The following is a 14,014-nucleotide window of genomic DNA, read 5'->3' as shown; positions in this document are numbered from 1 at the left end:
CAGAGTAAGCAATTCTCTTCACCAGCCAGTTCACGGTTGCAAGACTAATGGTGGCAAAACTGAGCACACATAATCAATATGCATCTCCCCTAATCAAACAGGCCTGATAAATCAGATGACTTTACATGCCTTCTATGGTCTATGGCGCTTAGATGCACTGCTAACCAAAGAGTAACAGCTCTGTTCGGGAATTCTTGATTCTCATCAGTTACTGAAAGCCCCTAATACGTTTCCAACAGGTTCTACTAGTTGTTAACAGATGTCAGCATGTCAAAAGCCAGACCAGCATGGAAAAACACATGTGAAGCATTCTGAAGGACAGATAATGTTGCAAACCAAAGTACGATAAGTACGATAGCTTGTAATGCTGCAGTAATTGCCCCAGTACTTGCAGGCCATAAGCAGATACTGTTTTTTCTTATTGTACAGCAGCAGACAAAAACATTTCCTTTTATTGCTGAATGAGAAGTCAGCTTTTATTGAGAAAAGCGGACATGTGATAAAGTCTGAAAGTTTAAAATATAGTTTGACCAGAATGGAGAACTATATCAAAATTCTAAAAAAACCTCAATACTTGCTTTTTTAGTATCCTTTATAATAGAGCTGGGCGATAGAACGATAACGATATGTATTGCGAAATAACTTTTTCTCGATAGAAACATGAAACTATTGCGATAGACCTCATCTCTCTCGCTCTGTCTTAAAAAAAAAGAACAGCCAATCCAAATTAAGTAGCGCATAGCCGAACCAATCACAGCCGCAGCGTCACGTCACGTGACTTGTTACGTACAGCACAAGTGCCCAGCCGCACATGTGTATTTGTTTGGGAAGCAGCCAGCCGCCGTGCCGGCCGGTTAATGGAGAAAATGAGTTTGCCCGCTAGAGAAAAATCAACCGACAGCTTGGGTGACCAGGTTACCGAAGAGAACACAGATGACGGTTCCAATGCCGAAGAGATTGTCGAAAGGAAGGGCCAGAGAAGTTCCGTAGACTAAAAGCGCTAATTCGTCATCGAAAACAACCAGGAGAATCCCTGCGAAGCAACAACAGTCAATTGAGTCGGCTTTCTCCAGCGTCTTACCATATGACAAAAAAGCTAAGAGACATAGCGACATAACGAATGCCATAGCCTACCGTCTTGCTAAAGACATGCTACCAATAAACACGGTCGAAAATGAAGGATTCAAGCAGCTAATTGAGGTAATAGCTAAGCTATACAACAAGGAGAGATTGAGAATTTCCTTTTAGTTGTCAGTTTATTTGATATTGACAAAAGTTAGTCAATTTTGTCTGTTCTTCTGTAAAACAAACTAAGATTTATTTTTAGAATTAATATTTTGTTTCTAAGTGGAATTGACAATTTAGTGGTCTGTTTTGTTTGTTCTATTTTGAAACTTAAATGCTTTAGCGGCTACCTTTTGTGTAGTTTGCAATATTTGCCTTTATTTATCTGAAACTGAAGTCTCATGTTCTTTAAGTACATCTGCCCTGTTGAACTTATTATGGGAAATAAATATTTAAATCAAAACAAGCTGCTGATTATTTCACATTTTACTTGTGAGCAACGGCACATTTAAATCTTACAAATATAGTTATTTGGCTTATATCGTGATATATATCGTTATCGCCTGAAATGAAAAAAACATATCGTGATATGAAAAAATCTTATATCGCCCAGCTCTACTTTATAACAAAGGCAGCTTATGTATGTATGGGTTATCCGCAAAAAAAAAAAATAAACCCACATATAATGAGATACTAATCTTATTACTTAATACAAACAGTACTGCCTTCGTCTTCTCTAGCTGACATACAGCATAGCATACATACTTCACACAGCCTCTCCACTCTTTGCCAGTTTAGCACTCAAATAGAAGCATGGGAAACAGCAAAGCACCTTAAAGAGTAACACCCTGGTCTTTATGGGGTATTTTGTGGAGACAGTAAAGCTTCCATTTCAACAACATATAAATAGTAACCAGTTACTGGAAACTTTAACCTGTCCAGCACACATGTTAATGTTATACATGTAACTTTTAGCAAATTAAATTAATTAAAAAACTATAGCACACAACCTGTGTTAAAAAACGAATTTAACACAATTATTTGTGTCTAGAAAGTGTTGTTTCTCTTAAAAGTCACAGATTGAGGGAGAGAAAAGGTTATCAGCAACTAGACAGAAACCGTGGCCACGGGTCTCACCGGTGTTGCTGAGCCAGAAATAAACAGGACTGTAGCTAAATATACAGACAAGTGTTATTCTAATATTTATTTAAAAGACAATGGACTCTTATTTTTATTAGTAGTACTGAGTTTGAAATTCTAGTGTTGTTATAGCCCTACACTTGAGTGTGAGCAACAATAATTGGTACATAGGTTGCAGGTTAATACAGTTTGTGAAAGATGTGTACATTTCAAAACTGCGAGTGCTGCTGACTGACTTGCCAAACAGGTTTGCTCACCTGTGGGAATTTCCAAATCATTTGACATACAAACCTCGAAACCCCTGACATATAATAACATTTTCTCTCAGGTAAAGACTTGCTTTCTAGTTCTTTGGTAATGTTATGTAGTCTCACAGTTGAGGCAGGCCTCAGATCATCATGGAAAGATTGATGATTGATGGAGAGGTGGTTTTAGACTTCTATATTTTACAGCAGGAGAGTTACAATTGTGGTCAGAACTTTACATATGCTAATTGTAATTTAAGGCTTTCAGTGATTTATTTGAACTGTTCTGTTGCCAGGGTGAAATGATTGTACAGCATAAATCTTTAACGACTTAAAAAAAATCTCAAATACATACATACATACACTGCCACTAATATTTGGTTAAAGGTCCCTTAGCAAGTTGCACCTTAACTAGCAAGATGCTTTTGGCAGTTATTTACAACCTTCTATCATAACTTTGTCAAGATACTTGAATCAATTTAAACTGGTTGGTTTACTGGCATTGACACAGCTTTTCAACTTAGTCCATAACTTTTTGCATATTTTTGGGAATGCAATTCCAGAATACCGCTTTATCCATTCCAAAATCAATTTAGTATCATTTTCCAACCTGGAACATCTAATTGCGTCTAAGCTTCAATTGTCTACCTGTTGAGGTAGGCAACTAAAGCTTGTAAACAAAGCTGGTGAAGCTGAAGAATTTGAAGGTGGTCCTGCTACATTATTCCATCCACGCTGTGCAATGTAGAAGTACCACTGGCAGAAAAACAGGCCTGGAACATGATGCTACCACCACCATGCTTCACAGCTGGTGCAATGTTGTTTGGTTTGAAAGCCTCACCTTTAATCCTCAAAACACACCACTTGTCATTGTAGCCACATAGCTCAATCAAGGTCAAGTTTACTTATTTAATCAATGTCTTGTCCTTCCATAAAATCTTTTTCCTAAAGGCATTTCTGTGGGCAGCTACAAATTTCATTCAAGCTTTAAGGTGTCAATTTTGAAGCAGGGGCTTCTTCCTTGGTCAGCACCCACTAAGTCCAAGAGGGTGTAAAACTTGCATCACTGTAGGTAGTGATATTTGTATTATGTAAGTTTCCAGTTCATGGCAGGCTTGAGCCTTGATGATCCCTTACCAGTTTCCCGTCATCTGACATTTTGGTGACAGTTTGGGTCTTCTTCCAGACCTTGGCAAGGTGGTGACAAATCAGAATAACTTGTACTTGTTTTAACTGATTCTCTTAGATTCTGCATTTGTTTAGAAATGGCTACAAAAGAAAACTTATAAATCTACAGTTCTTTTTTTAGATCATCACTGAGATCCTTGGACTTTCCCATTGTTCTAATTGTTGGTCAGTCCAGTGAGTGTTGTCAAACAAATTATTTTTATGCTAGTAAAGAGAAACTACCAGTTTTCAGAATCAGATGGGAATTTTATTATGAACTAATCTGTCAGTTAGGTTAGTTCCTTGTCAATTTGCATATACAAGTGAAGTCCAAAGACAAAAAGCAGCAAGCTGGCACTGGAGAATTTTTGGTATTTTTCCCAAAGAAGGATTTAAACAGCTGACTGATTTCGTAATTAATTAAATGGAAAACTATTTTTAGCACATATTTTTGGATTCCACGATCAAAAAACAAGTCAGCCTTGTTTCTGTCTATATGGTCACTTCCTGCTTTTGTGCATACCATAGCTTCCATTCTCTTAACTGGTGACTACATCACGTGAGGCCTCAGTGTACTTCACCACTGAGCAGAAGAAATATTTTCTACAGCACTGTAACATAATCCAAATAAAAGACTGAAACTTCACGTGTGGGGTTTTTAACCAAGCTACTGAGTAGGAGGAGATCTAGTAGTTACCATGGTGCAAAAGGAAAGGAAACTGAGGTGCTGCATGGGCGATGTTGTTTTTATTTGCTTGCACTGTTCTCCTTGAACACAAGGCAGGGCTTCCACAATAATACTATCACATTTTTGCCAGGCTCCACCTCGCACAGATCACACTGCTGCCTTCAAGGGCTTGAATGAACATCAAAGGCAACTGTGTGATTTTGCATTCCTGTCAAGAGCATTACAACCTCTGGAGCTTCCCTACTCATGAAAAGCCCCCTCGTTCCCACAGCCATCTTTAATGATTTTCTAAACACTCCGGGTTTAGTAGCACGGCACATCATAGTGTGAGAGTCAAGTAAACACATGAGGCTTCCACTGTGCCTTTTTGGTCACTCTCCCTCCTCTCCATCTTTCTCCCTCTTCATGATGCACGTGTACCTCCCGTGGGCAAGGGGAGGGTGGCAGAGAAAAATCAGGAGGCAGAGAGCCAGAGCCTCAGATACCAGCACTGCATGCATCAATGATAGTGTGGCTGGCTGCCCTGCACAAAATATTATTTACAGCTCACGCTGAAGAGAAATTACAGCAGCAATCCTCTCCTCAAGCAGGAAAACCAGCTGACCTGGCAACACTTAGAGAGAGGCCAGGAGGAGGGTCAGGAACTATAATTATTATATTGCTTCTCCCTATTCACTCTCAGTATCTATACTGCTCACACAGCGTGTGAGGGATTCAGCTCAGTGGTGACAACAGGTTACTGGTGCATAAGAAGTGGATAAAGAGGCAGTAAAGGCGGTTTAGCATTTATAAACGCAGATACTCCACTTTCAACTAGCCCACTCATGATTAACCGATGAGAAGGGCAATGAAACCAGTGGATGAGACTTTAAAGAGGCAAGCATTTAAATCACCAGTTATGAAATATGATGTTTAAGCGATTAATGTTGGCAAAATACCACCTTCCTCTACTGAAAAAAATGTTTATGGCCAAGCACATAGCAGGAACTGTGCTATTATGCTTCCTGAGGACAAATATACATTCACTGATTTCAACTAACAGATGTGTTGTTTCACTTACACCAAGACTAACAGTATGAATTACCCACTGTATGTACAATATATATAACCAATTTTCTATATTCAAAATTTAAGAACCTGGATCAAATCACATTCATAGCATTTATATTAATTGAATGGATGAAACAGTTGTCTTCACTAATCAATACTGAGTCAACAGATGTGGACCATAAAGACAACACAAGGCAGCACACCTGGTTTGATGGATTCTGTTTTGACTTATAAGTGAATACATTTTTGAAGCCCAGAGAACAGAAAAATTTCACTGGACATAGGAGTCTTCTCAATCGAGCTGTAGTTTCCAGGTGTTTACTGGTATTTTGCTCTTGTGCATTGTTTGCTTTTTTAGAACTTGAACCCCATTTTAAAAGGTTTCATTATCATCACTGTATTATTGAAACTGTTAATGACGATAATAATATTGTTGCTAGGATGACGACAGACTATACCTCCCTTCATCACTGTAAAACTTGCACTAAAAGTGCAGTTGACTCCGCGTTAGCGCCAACTTGCATCTGTCGTGACTTCCTGGCTGGTAAGAACTTACCTAACAACCAGCTGCTTGACTAACGAGAGCCGTGAAGTGAGACAACAGCTGGTTCGTGTTATCTGGCGGTGTGAGGAAAACTGTTTGTTGCAATGTGTGTGGATTCAATCGCAATTACAGCGAAGACAGCATAGGGGAAATACATCACGCAAGCGCACGCTCAGCGCTTCATTTTTATTTGGGGAGGGGAAGCAAAACCACAGCGGTTAAACGCTAGCAGTGGCAGCTGGATGTCATAAGCTAACAGTGTGTGTGTGTGTGTGTGTGTGTGTGTGTGTGTGTGTGTGTGTGTGTGTGTGTGTGTGTCAGGCACACATACCCAACGGTTCAGTCTTCTCCGTAGCATCTTTTTTTCCTTTTATTTCACAATGCTGATGAACTCTTCAGATTCAACAGACGCCTCCGGGCTCTGCTTCAGTTCCTCTGGTGAATAACTTTACATGTATGTTAGTAAACGTGCTAGCTCCTTGGCTATCTATTCTCTACTCTAACGTTAGTTCTAGCTATATGAAATGCCGCAGCGACGCTACATCGTTTCCATTTTGTTTGATTTCGGTATCTTCGCACCATTCGCATTCTCTCTCCCCTCTGAATATTTTCCGCGTTGCGGTGTACTAGTCGCGCTTCCCGCTGTTCAAGGCTGAAACACTGCCTGACATTTCGCTCTGAGCCCTGTTGCTTACACTCGAACGAACCATTTGTCGCCCCCGAGTCTCGCCTTCCCGCTGACTCAAAAAGCCGGCTAACGCCACGGTAAAAACTAACTTCTCCTGCGAGTCCCCCGTGCACAGGTCGCCTCACCTCCCTGTCAAACAATTTTCACTCCAGCAGCAACAGCAGCAGCCCACCAACGTTCCCACGTTCACAAGCTCCACCCGGCGAAGGTGCGGCTTGCACTGCACTGTGGGTAATGTTGTCTGAATTCCCGTGCTGGGGGACCAGCGTGACACCAAAGGTCAGGGAGTATCGACGCCCGTCCCTAGATGGGAAGAACTTCTAGGTTTCAGTTTCATTTTACACATTTTTCTCAGCTGAATTATTTTGTGTATGTTTCTGCATTAGGCAACATCTTATACGCCCAAATAACTTAAATCAAGCTTGTTAAAGTCAGTGTACTTTGTGGGCCACACACAACCCACTTTGATCTTAAGTGGGTCAGACCGGGGATAATGTTCTTTCTGTCACTGTAAAGACTTTTAACTAAACATTTCATACCTGACTTGTCTTAATATAAGAAAAATAACTCTCAGTTTTTCTATATGACAAATGTATAAAATTACTGGCAGCGCATTGTCCAGACTGTTTATGAAACATTTACAACAAGTTTGTGTTAATTCATAGAACATGCAGAAATTTCTGTAGTGCATAGTTTTAAAAAAAAGAAACTTTTCCTTCATTTAATTGTTTATCTATTTCTTAATACTTTGGTGTGGGCAATGGCAATCAATAGGAGAAGCTGTAAAACGTATGAAAATATAGTTACAAATTTTAAATCTATGCACTCTTTCACATTTTCCAGATGCCTTCTGTTTGACAACCATGACCTGAATGATAAGTGCATTGGGATACAAGCAATAAAATCAACTTAGTGAGCACACCAACATTGACACCAATGACAGGCAGAGTGACCAGATAGGTATAGAAACAAGCTAAGAATATGTTTGTGCATTATGTGACAGATACCAAAAGGTGGTTTGATGCAATGTTATTATAGTTAATTTAAAAAAAAATGTTCTCATAAAAAATAATTATTTAAAAAAATAGAAAAAATTAAGGCGAACTGAAACTATTTTGTGAACTTTGTAAACTAACTTAAATAAAATACGGAGAAAATATCCTTAGTTCTGGCTTTTGTTTGTGTGGTAAATTTTTCTAAAAATTTACCTGATCAGGCTTTGAGAAACTTATATCGTCAGACTTTGGATGTCTACAAGGCTGTGAGTCACTGCTTTCAAAAAGTTCTGTTTTTACGGTAATATCTATACTGGTTTTCCCAAAATTTGCCCATTCTGGAAAGCCTTGGGTTCCAACCCCCAGTAATGAAACTAACACTGAAACTAATAAAAACTCAACCAAAAGTAAACAAAAAGAAAAAGAAAAACTAGGTCTAAACCAGCCAACTCCCTCAGGAAACTTGAACTCAATCATGGTGAGACAGTGACTGCCATTACTGTAATTCCTCACACTCAGTAGGTGAAATACAGAAAGTATAAACGGTGGCTGATGTCTGTCATTATGGTTTTATTCACTAGTCTTCTTACAGTCATCTGTTCTCTTTCTGTTCTAGTAACTATGAAACTGGTTGCTGTTTTGTCTGCTAATCATCTCTGTGGCTTTGTGACTTAAGTTGATTCAGAATGATTCATTCAGAATGTGGGACATGGTCTCAGTATGTGGGACATATTGTCCCTGACAGCAGCAGCCTTGAAACACCTGCAGCTGTTCAGCTCAAAGAAACTCAAAAGCCTGGGACGCCCACCCACAATACTAGGTCTCCAGTACCCAACCCAAGGGCATCTCTGGGATGTGCCAGAACAAGCCCTGACTGTAGAGTCCACAGAGGATTTACTGCCAAAGTTCAAATTCCAGACAGCACATGAGTCCCCTGGAGATCCCTCCTCCATGCCCCAACAAGTCAGAACTGTTTTGACAAAAGGCATGCCTAATTTTTTATAGCTTAGCATCAGTAATAATTTCTATGAAATAAGAAAATCCCATTTGAAATCATTTTTATACACCTCATGCTGTTTGAGGCATCTCCTCATATGATTACAAGAAGTGAGCAATCTTTCAAGTTTGGAAGGAGGGGTTCTGAAAATTCTATATTAAACGACACAAAAAATGATCCAGAAGGCCAGCACTCTGACTGCATGAAAGTAAATCATAAAAGCAATGCTGTACGTATTTTGAAACTATACAAATGAAATATTTCAGATCTTAACTAGAGCATAATCCAGATCATGATTTCTGTCTTCAAATCTCCCATCAAATTCTGTTTCGACCAGCCAAAACTTATATGCTTAGGAATTTTTAACTGCTTTTAGAATCAGTGGTCTACAAGAGCTACCATAGCTTGATGCCAACCCATGATTGTACTAAAATAGCAAAAATAATATTAGCCAAAATAAGTTATGATTATAGATTTTTTAATTCATTTATTTTTATAGAATAGATCTGTATTAGATTCTTAACTACTGATGTCATATAGTATAATGTGTTGTATAATGAACAAGTATGCCGTTGTGTCACACTTCAGAATGCAGTATACGCTGGAATCATGTTAATCAAGGAAACGGAAAGAACTATATGTTCTTTATCTGAATCTTTAACCTCAAAAGCCATCCCTCAGCATGCTCAAGCTAGATGCTACAGGGCAGTACAGTGACCTGTTCTTACAAGTTCTTATTTGTATTTGTGTGGGTCATAGCATGAGTGGTGGCCTCAGCAGATATTTTGCATGTGACATCAGATTTGCATTCTTGCTTTGGTCACTGCCCTGCTTTAAATGAAATGTGCTCACACTGAAAACCGATGCCATTGTGAAACCAAAGGAAGTTCATTAAAAAATGTTCACACGTTATCCCTCGTATGAGAAATCAGGCATGTATTTGTGTGTTTGTTAAAGAGTGCTCTGAACCAAAAAAACAAACTACTAGGTATTCACACAGTTTGTGGTTTGTGCTTAATACTCAGTGGAAACTAGATGTCAGCTCTCACAAAGTAGTGCACAAGCTTATTTTAGTCTGAAACCACAAAAGCGCAACTCTATGAAGTTTACTTATTCTGAAACTTTAAAAAACATATGAACATTTTAACTTTTTTGGTATTAATGTCTAGTATTATTGCTTTAACACTTTCAGTAGTATTCAAATGCATGAAACAATCCATTGGTTCAAATCTGCAAGTCTTAAATGTGCTGTACCACTACAAGAAAAAACAGGCCATTTTAAAATAACCACACATGTGCTATAATAACCTTTGTGCTTTAATAAGTTTAAACTATTTCTAAAGAACATACTAAAATATATATATAACCAGTGGTTTCCTGTAAGAATTACCATATAGTTTATGAGATTACATATTTTGAGAGATAAGCAACCTTTCACCCAAGTCACTCTGTGAGTCACTTTTTTTTAAAGTCTCTTCCTCTTTTGGGCTTCTTTTTTCACAAACTGCATGATCGTTCTATGTGCCAAACTGTCCCTTTTGTTTTTGTCGTTGTTGCTGTTGCTGTCGCTGTCGTCTTAATGAAGATTTAAACATTTTAGGCCCAATCAAAAGCCAATAAAAGGCAGTTCAACAGCTGCATAAAGAGGTAGTGTCTATCACATCACGTCTCTCAATGAACAGCTCCACATCTGTAAGTTGGACTCTATCGCCACCACGTGGCAAGAGTAACAAATTACTCATCACGTTTTACTCAAATTTTTACTCCATGTTGAATCTCGAAAAAATTGTCTAACAAAATTGTGGTGCACTTGTTTTGTTAGTCTTTCTAGTTTTTGGAATACTAAATCAATTGTATGTGACTTATCATTGTGTCTCAAGGACTTAAGATGTTATCTTCACTATGGATCGGTTTCATACCTGTGAAACTGCTTCAAACTTAAAAAGTGGGCCCATGATGTGTTCTTATTTTATGTCATGTATACTGTTGCAGTGGCGGATGTTCATTGTAAACGCAGCAAAAGTTTTAAATAATCAAGTCAGCATATGTGCTAGTAATCAGAAGAAAGTTGGCCTCAGGGGCGTTTTTAGCTCATTTTTGAAAGATTTCTTACTTTTTTTGACAATATTTGCTGTTTGTGTGACACCCTACTAAAAATATAGTTATAGTTATTTTGTCATATGTGCTTGTGCCGATATTAAACCCAGGAGCCACATTCAGGTAAAAGTGTAAGATCAAATGATCCGTCAGTCAAGAATAATGTTGGATCAGTGTTTCAATATTTATATCTTTTATTAGATGTACATGTGGTTTGGTTATTTGCCTTTTGGTTGAAAGTACACTGAAAGAGGACTTTTTGTTAGTGATCTTAATAGTATTTTTTTCATATAAATGTAATTTTTTTCATCTAATTGAATACAATCTATTTGTGTATGATTGTCGGTCCAAAGAGGGAGAGAGGAAAGAGGGGAATGTGAGGAGAAAGTACAAGGTCAGGAAGAACCAGGTAAGAAAACAGACAGGGAACAGTGACAGGCAAAACAGAAACTGTTAAACTGCTTGAGAGAGTTGACCACCAAAAGTGATCGACAGATTTGCCAACCTGAAGGTGAGGCGACATAGGTTAAAATAAAAGAAAAAATCTGCAGAGGCTTAGTGGTATCTACAGTAAAGATCTTTTACACATTGTACCACAGGCAAAGTTGCCTCCATTTTTATATTTTTTTATCAATATTTTGTACATTTGTACATTTCAAGGACTCTTCTGTTTTTGGAGTGTATTTTTTATGTATCTGTATTATATTATACATACACATTAAAAGTGAATCTCTGTCCAAAAAATGCACTCAGTTTACTTTTTACTCATTATGAGCATCATTCCTTATTCTCCCCCAGGTTAGATATGTATTGTTTTTATTCCAATCCATTCTTCTTTTGCAGCATTTAAATAACCTTTGTCAGATTTGATGGTTTTGTTACAGACTTTTCAAAAAAGTGTTTTGCTTTTCTTTCACAAATGTGGGGATTAAATTGTGTTAAAATGTACAAAACAGTGTTGTCATGTTTTGTGACGAGGACCCAGGCACAGAGAGACTTGATAAATTTAAGAATCTTATGATTTAATAATGAAATTTGCAGACTTGCTCAGAGATGGTAAAATTATGATGACTGATAACGGAGACGAAGACAACAGATGATGAGGACAGGGAGGAACGGGGGTTTAAATGCACCTAGGAGTAAAGTTTATCCTGCCTGGCTGGACAGCTCTCTGGGTGCTCAGCACCCTCAAAGCTCTGATCCTAGAATCCCTCCTGGTTGGCCACATGGGAGAACACATGGGCAAAATGCAGGCTGAGGTCCTCAGTCAGGCACTCTGTGTTCTAAAAGGAAAACCAAACCAATACATCCCACAAAAAACAAGAAAAGTCAGCAGTTTCTCAAGAAATTTTCTTGCATTTTAAAAAACAAACCCAGGTCTACTGGTTATGTGTAACACAATTCATGAAATTTAGTGTTATTCTGTGTTCAAGTTTCAATCTACTTGTTCATGGCTCTCAAAATTTTGCACTACCCTGCATAATAAGGTCTTCAGTATGGGCCTGTAGTAGCTCTAATAATACTGTGATGTTTATTTGTAGATTTTTATTTCTGTCTGTCTCTCTTTCATACGGGGCTCTCTGAAGAAATGTTGCACACCAAGCTAGAGGGATCAGTACAAGATAAATAAAGATTTTTATGATTTGAATCATAAAATAAGACAATGTAAAACTTCAAGTGACTACAGGGTCATAATAGGAAAAGCTCAAGGTCTGTATTAGAAAAAAAAGGACGAAAGAACATATTATAAATGTATTCACAGACAAAATGGTTTTTGTTGTTTTTGCTTATTTGATGTTTTTTTCTTTTTCTTTTGTGACTCTTTGATCTTGCATGCACAACAGTGGAGTTTTTTGCTGTAATTCAATGCATGTCCACATGGTGGCAACGCCGTAACATCAATAGGATGTCACAAACCTGTTGCTCCAGGAAAAGATCATTGGTGTTGTTAAAGTTTATTGCTATACAAAATTAGTCATGTTTTTCTCTTCAGGAATACATTACTGTTAGTGGTTTTTTAACACTGCATATGAAGTGATGAAGGAGGTTACACATCTACATACTGAAGCATCACTTAACACATTTTATTGGTTGTGTTTACGAGATGTAAGTATTTAAAATTTGAAATGAGAAAGGGATAAACACTGATTTCTAAATTGTAGAAAAAAGATGAAGGATATACTAGTCTTTTGAGGTATAACCAGCTATACCTTCTTGCTTCTGCAAGAAAATGTGATCTCAAAGTCAAAGTTCAGAGCATAACAAGAAAAATCCATAATTTTGCTGCAGTAGGTTGTTTTGGTCTATTTCATGACTTATTGCAGCATTCCATACGTAGCTTCTATTTTTATTTATTTATTTATTTTCACATCATTTAAAATATTTGTGAACATATCAAGGTAAAAGCTTTGTTAAATTACTAATTATATAATGCAGTTTTATTTGCCATCCAGAGTGTGCTGTGCCTACTGCATTCTGGTCCTGCATGAAGTGTACAGTATCTGCTGAATAAAGTGGGCATTCCTGTAGTGGTTCTGCCCCTGTGTGTCTCATTCGTAGCTCTGAATTTAAACTGACAGCCCCTGTAGAGGAGTCGGGAGACTTCCCTAGCCATCTGTCTTAGAGCAGCCCCCCTTCCCTCCCTCCACACATCCCTCATTCCCACACTGGGTCTTTGTCAGCAGTTCCTGTCCCTGGACTAGGCGTGGCGTGCGCAGAGGCTGGGGCGACCGTGGGTGCTTTCAGAGGCACCTGCAGATGGGACAAAGGGCCAAGGGTGCTGGGGCTGAAGACAGATTGATGCTTTGTGCACTGAGGCTGGAGAGAGTGAGAGAGCGCAAGAGAGAGAGAGAGTGAGGGTGGGTATGGGGGGGTAGTTAGCTGAGAAGTTTTCAGGGAGCGGATTTTAGGGGGAACAGGGGTGGGTTGGGGTGAAGGGGGAGGTCTGTCACTCTAGTCTGTGTGAGTCCAAGCTTTGGAGGACCCAGAGAGATTGACAGCTTTTGTGGACTGCATCTCTGCACAATGGTCAGGCTTTAATGGTCGGCAAAGCTAGAGTAGAGCTTTGGGGAAGGTTTCGAGGGGAGGTGGTGCTTGGTAGTGGTTGCGATGGTGGCGGTGTGGGGAGGCTAAGAGATGGGGGGCCAAAGGCTTTACTGCTTTGCTTGGTGGGGACCAATTCATGGGTATTCAGTCCAAGGCTCGTTATTCACTGAATGCATCCAGTGGAGGAATGCAGTAGCATCAATTAGAATGTGTTAGGAGATAGCAATGCAGGGAAGAAAAACCTTTCTCTCCCTTTTGCTCACAGGACAACACAGTCCCACTATAGGAGGTGT

The 14,014-nt window shown here is 38.8% G+C and overlaps 1 protein-coding gene across 4 annotated transcripts in view; it reads right to left on the bottom strand.

Moving 5' to 3' along the window:
• The window catches only part of atp11c (ATPase phospholipid transporting 11C), a 42,995-nt gene extending 36,188 nt beyond the window's left edge, over positions 1–6,807 (bottom strand). For 3 of the 4 annotated variants that reach the window (XM_031742827.2, XM_031742981.2, XM_031742907.2), the window contains exon 1: positions 6,231–6,807. In XM_031742827.2, the coding sequence (XP_031598687.1) occupies positions 6,231–6,257 (27 nt within the window). In that variant the 5' untranslated portion in view covers positions 6,258–6,807. The remainder of the gene's footprint in view (positions 1–6,230) is intronic. The other variant, XM_031742747.2, reaches the window with a different exon arrangement.
• Between the last annotated feature and the right edge of the window lie 7,207 nt (positions 6,808–14,014).

This window comes from Oreochromis aureus, linkage group 2 (assembly GCF_013358895.1).
Source record: "Oreochromis aureus strain Israel breed Guangdong linkage group 2, ZZ_aureus, whole genome shotgun sequence".
Classification (NCBI taxonomy): domain Eukaryota; kingdom Metazoa; phylum Chordata; class Actinopteri; order Cichliformes; family Cichlidae; genus Oreochromis; species Oreochromis aureus.
Note: the sequence above shows the minus strand (reverse complement) of the source record. Positions and strands in the feature narration are given on the sequence as shown.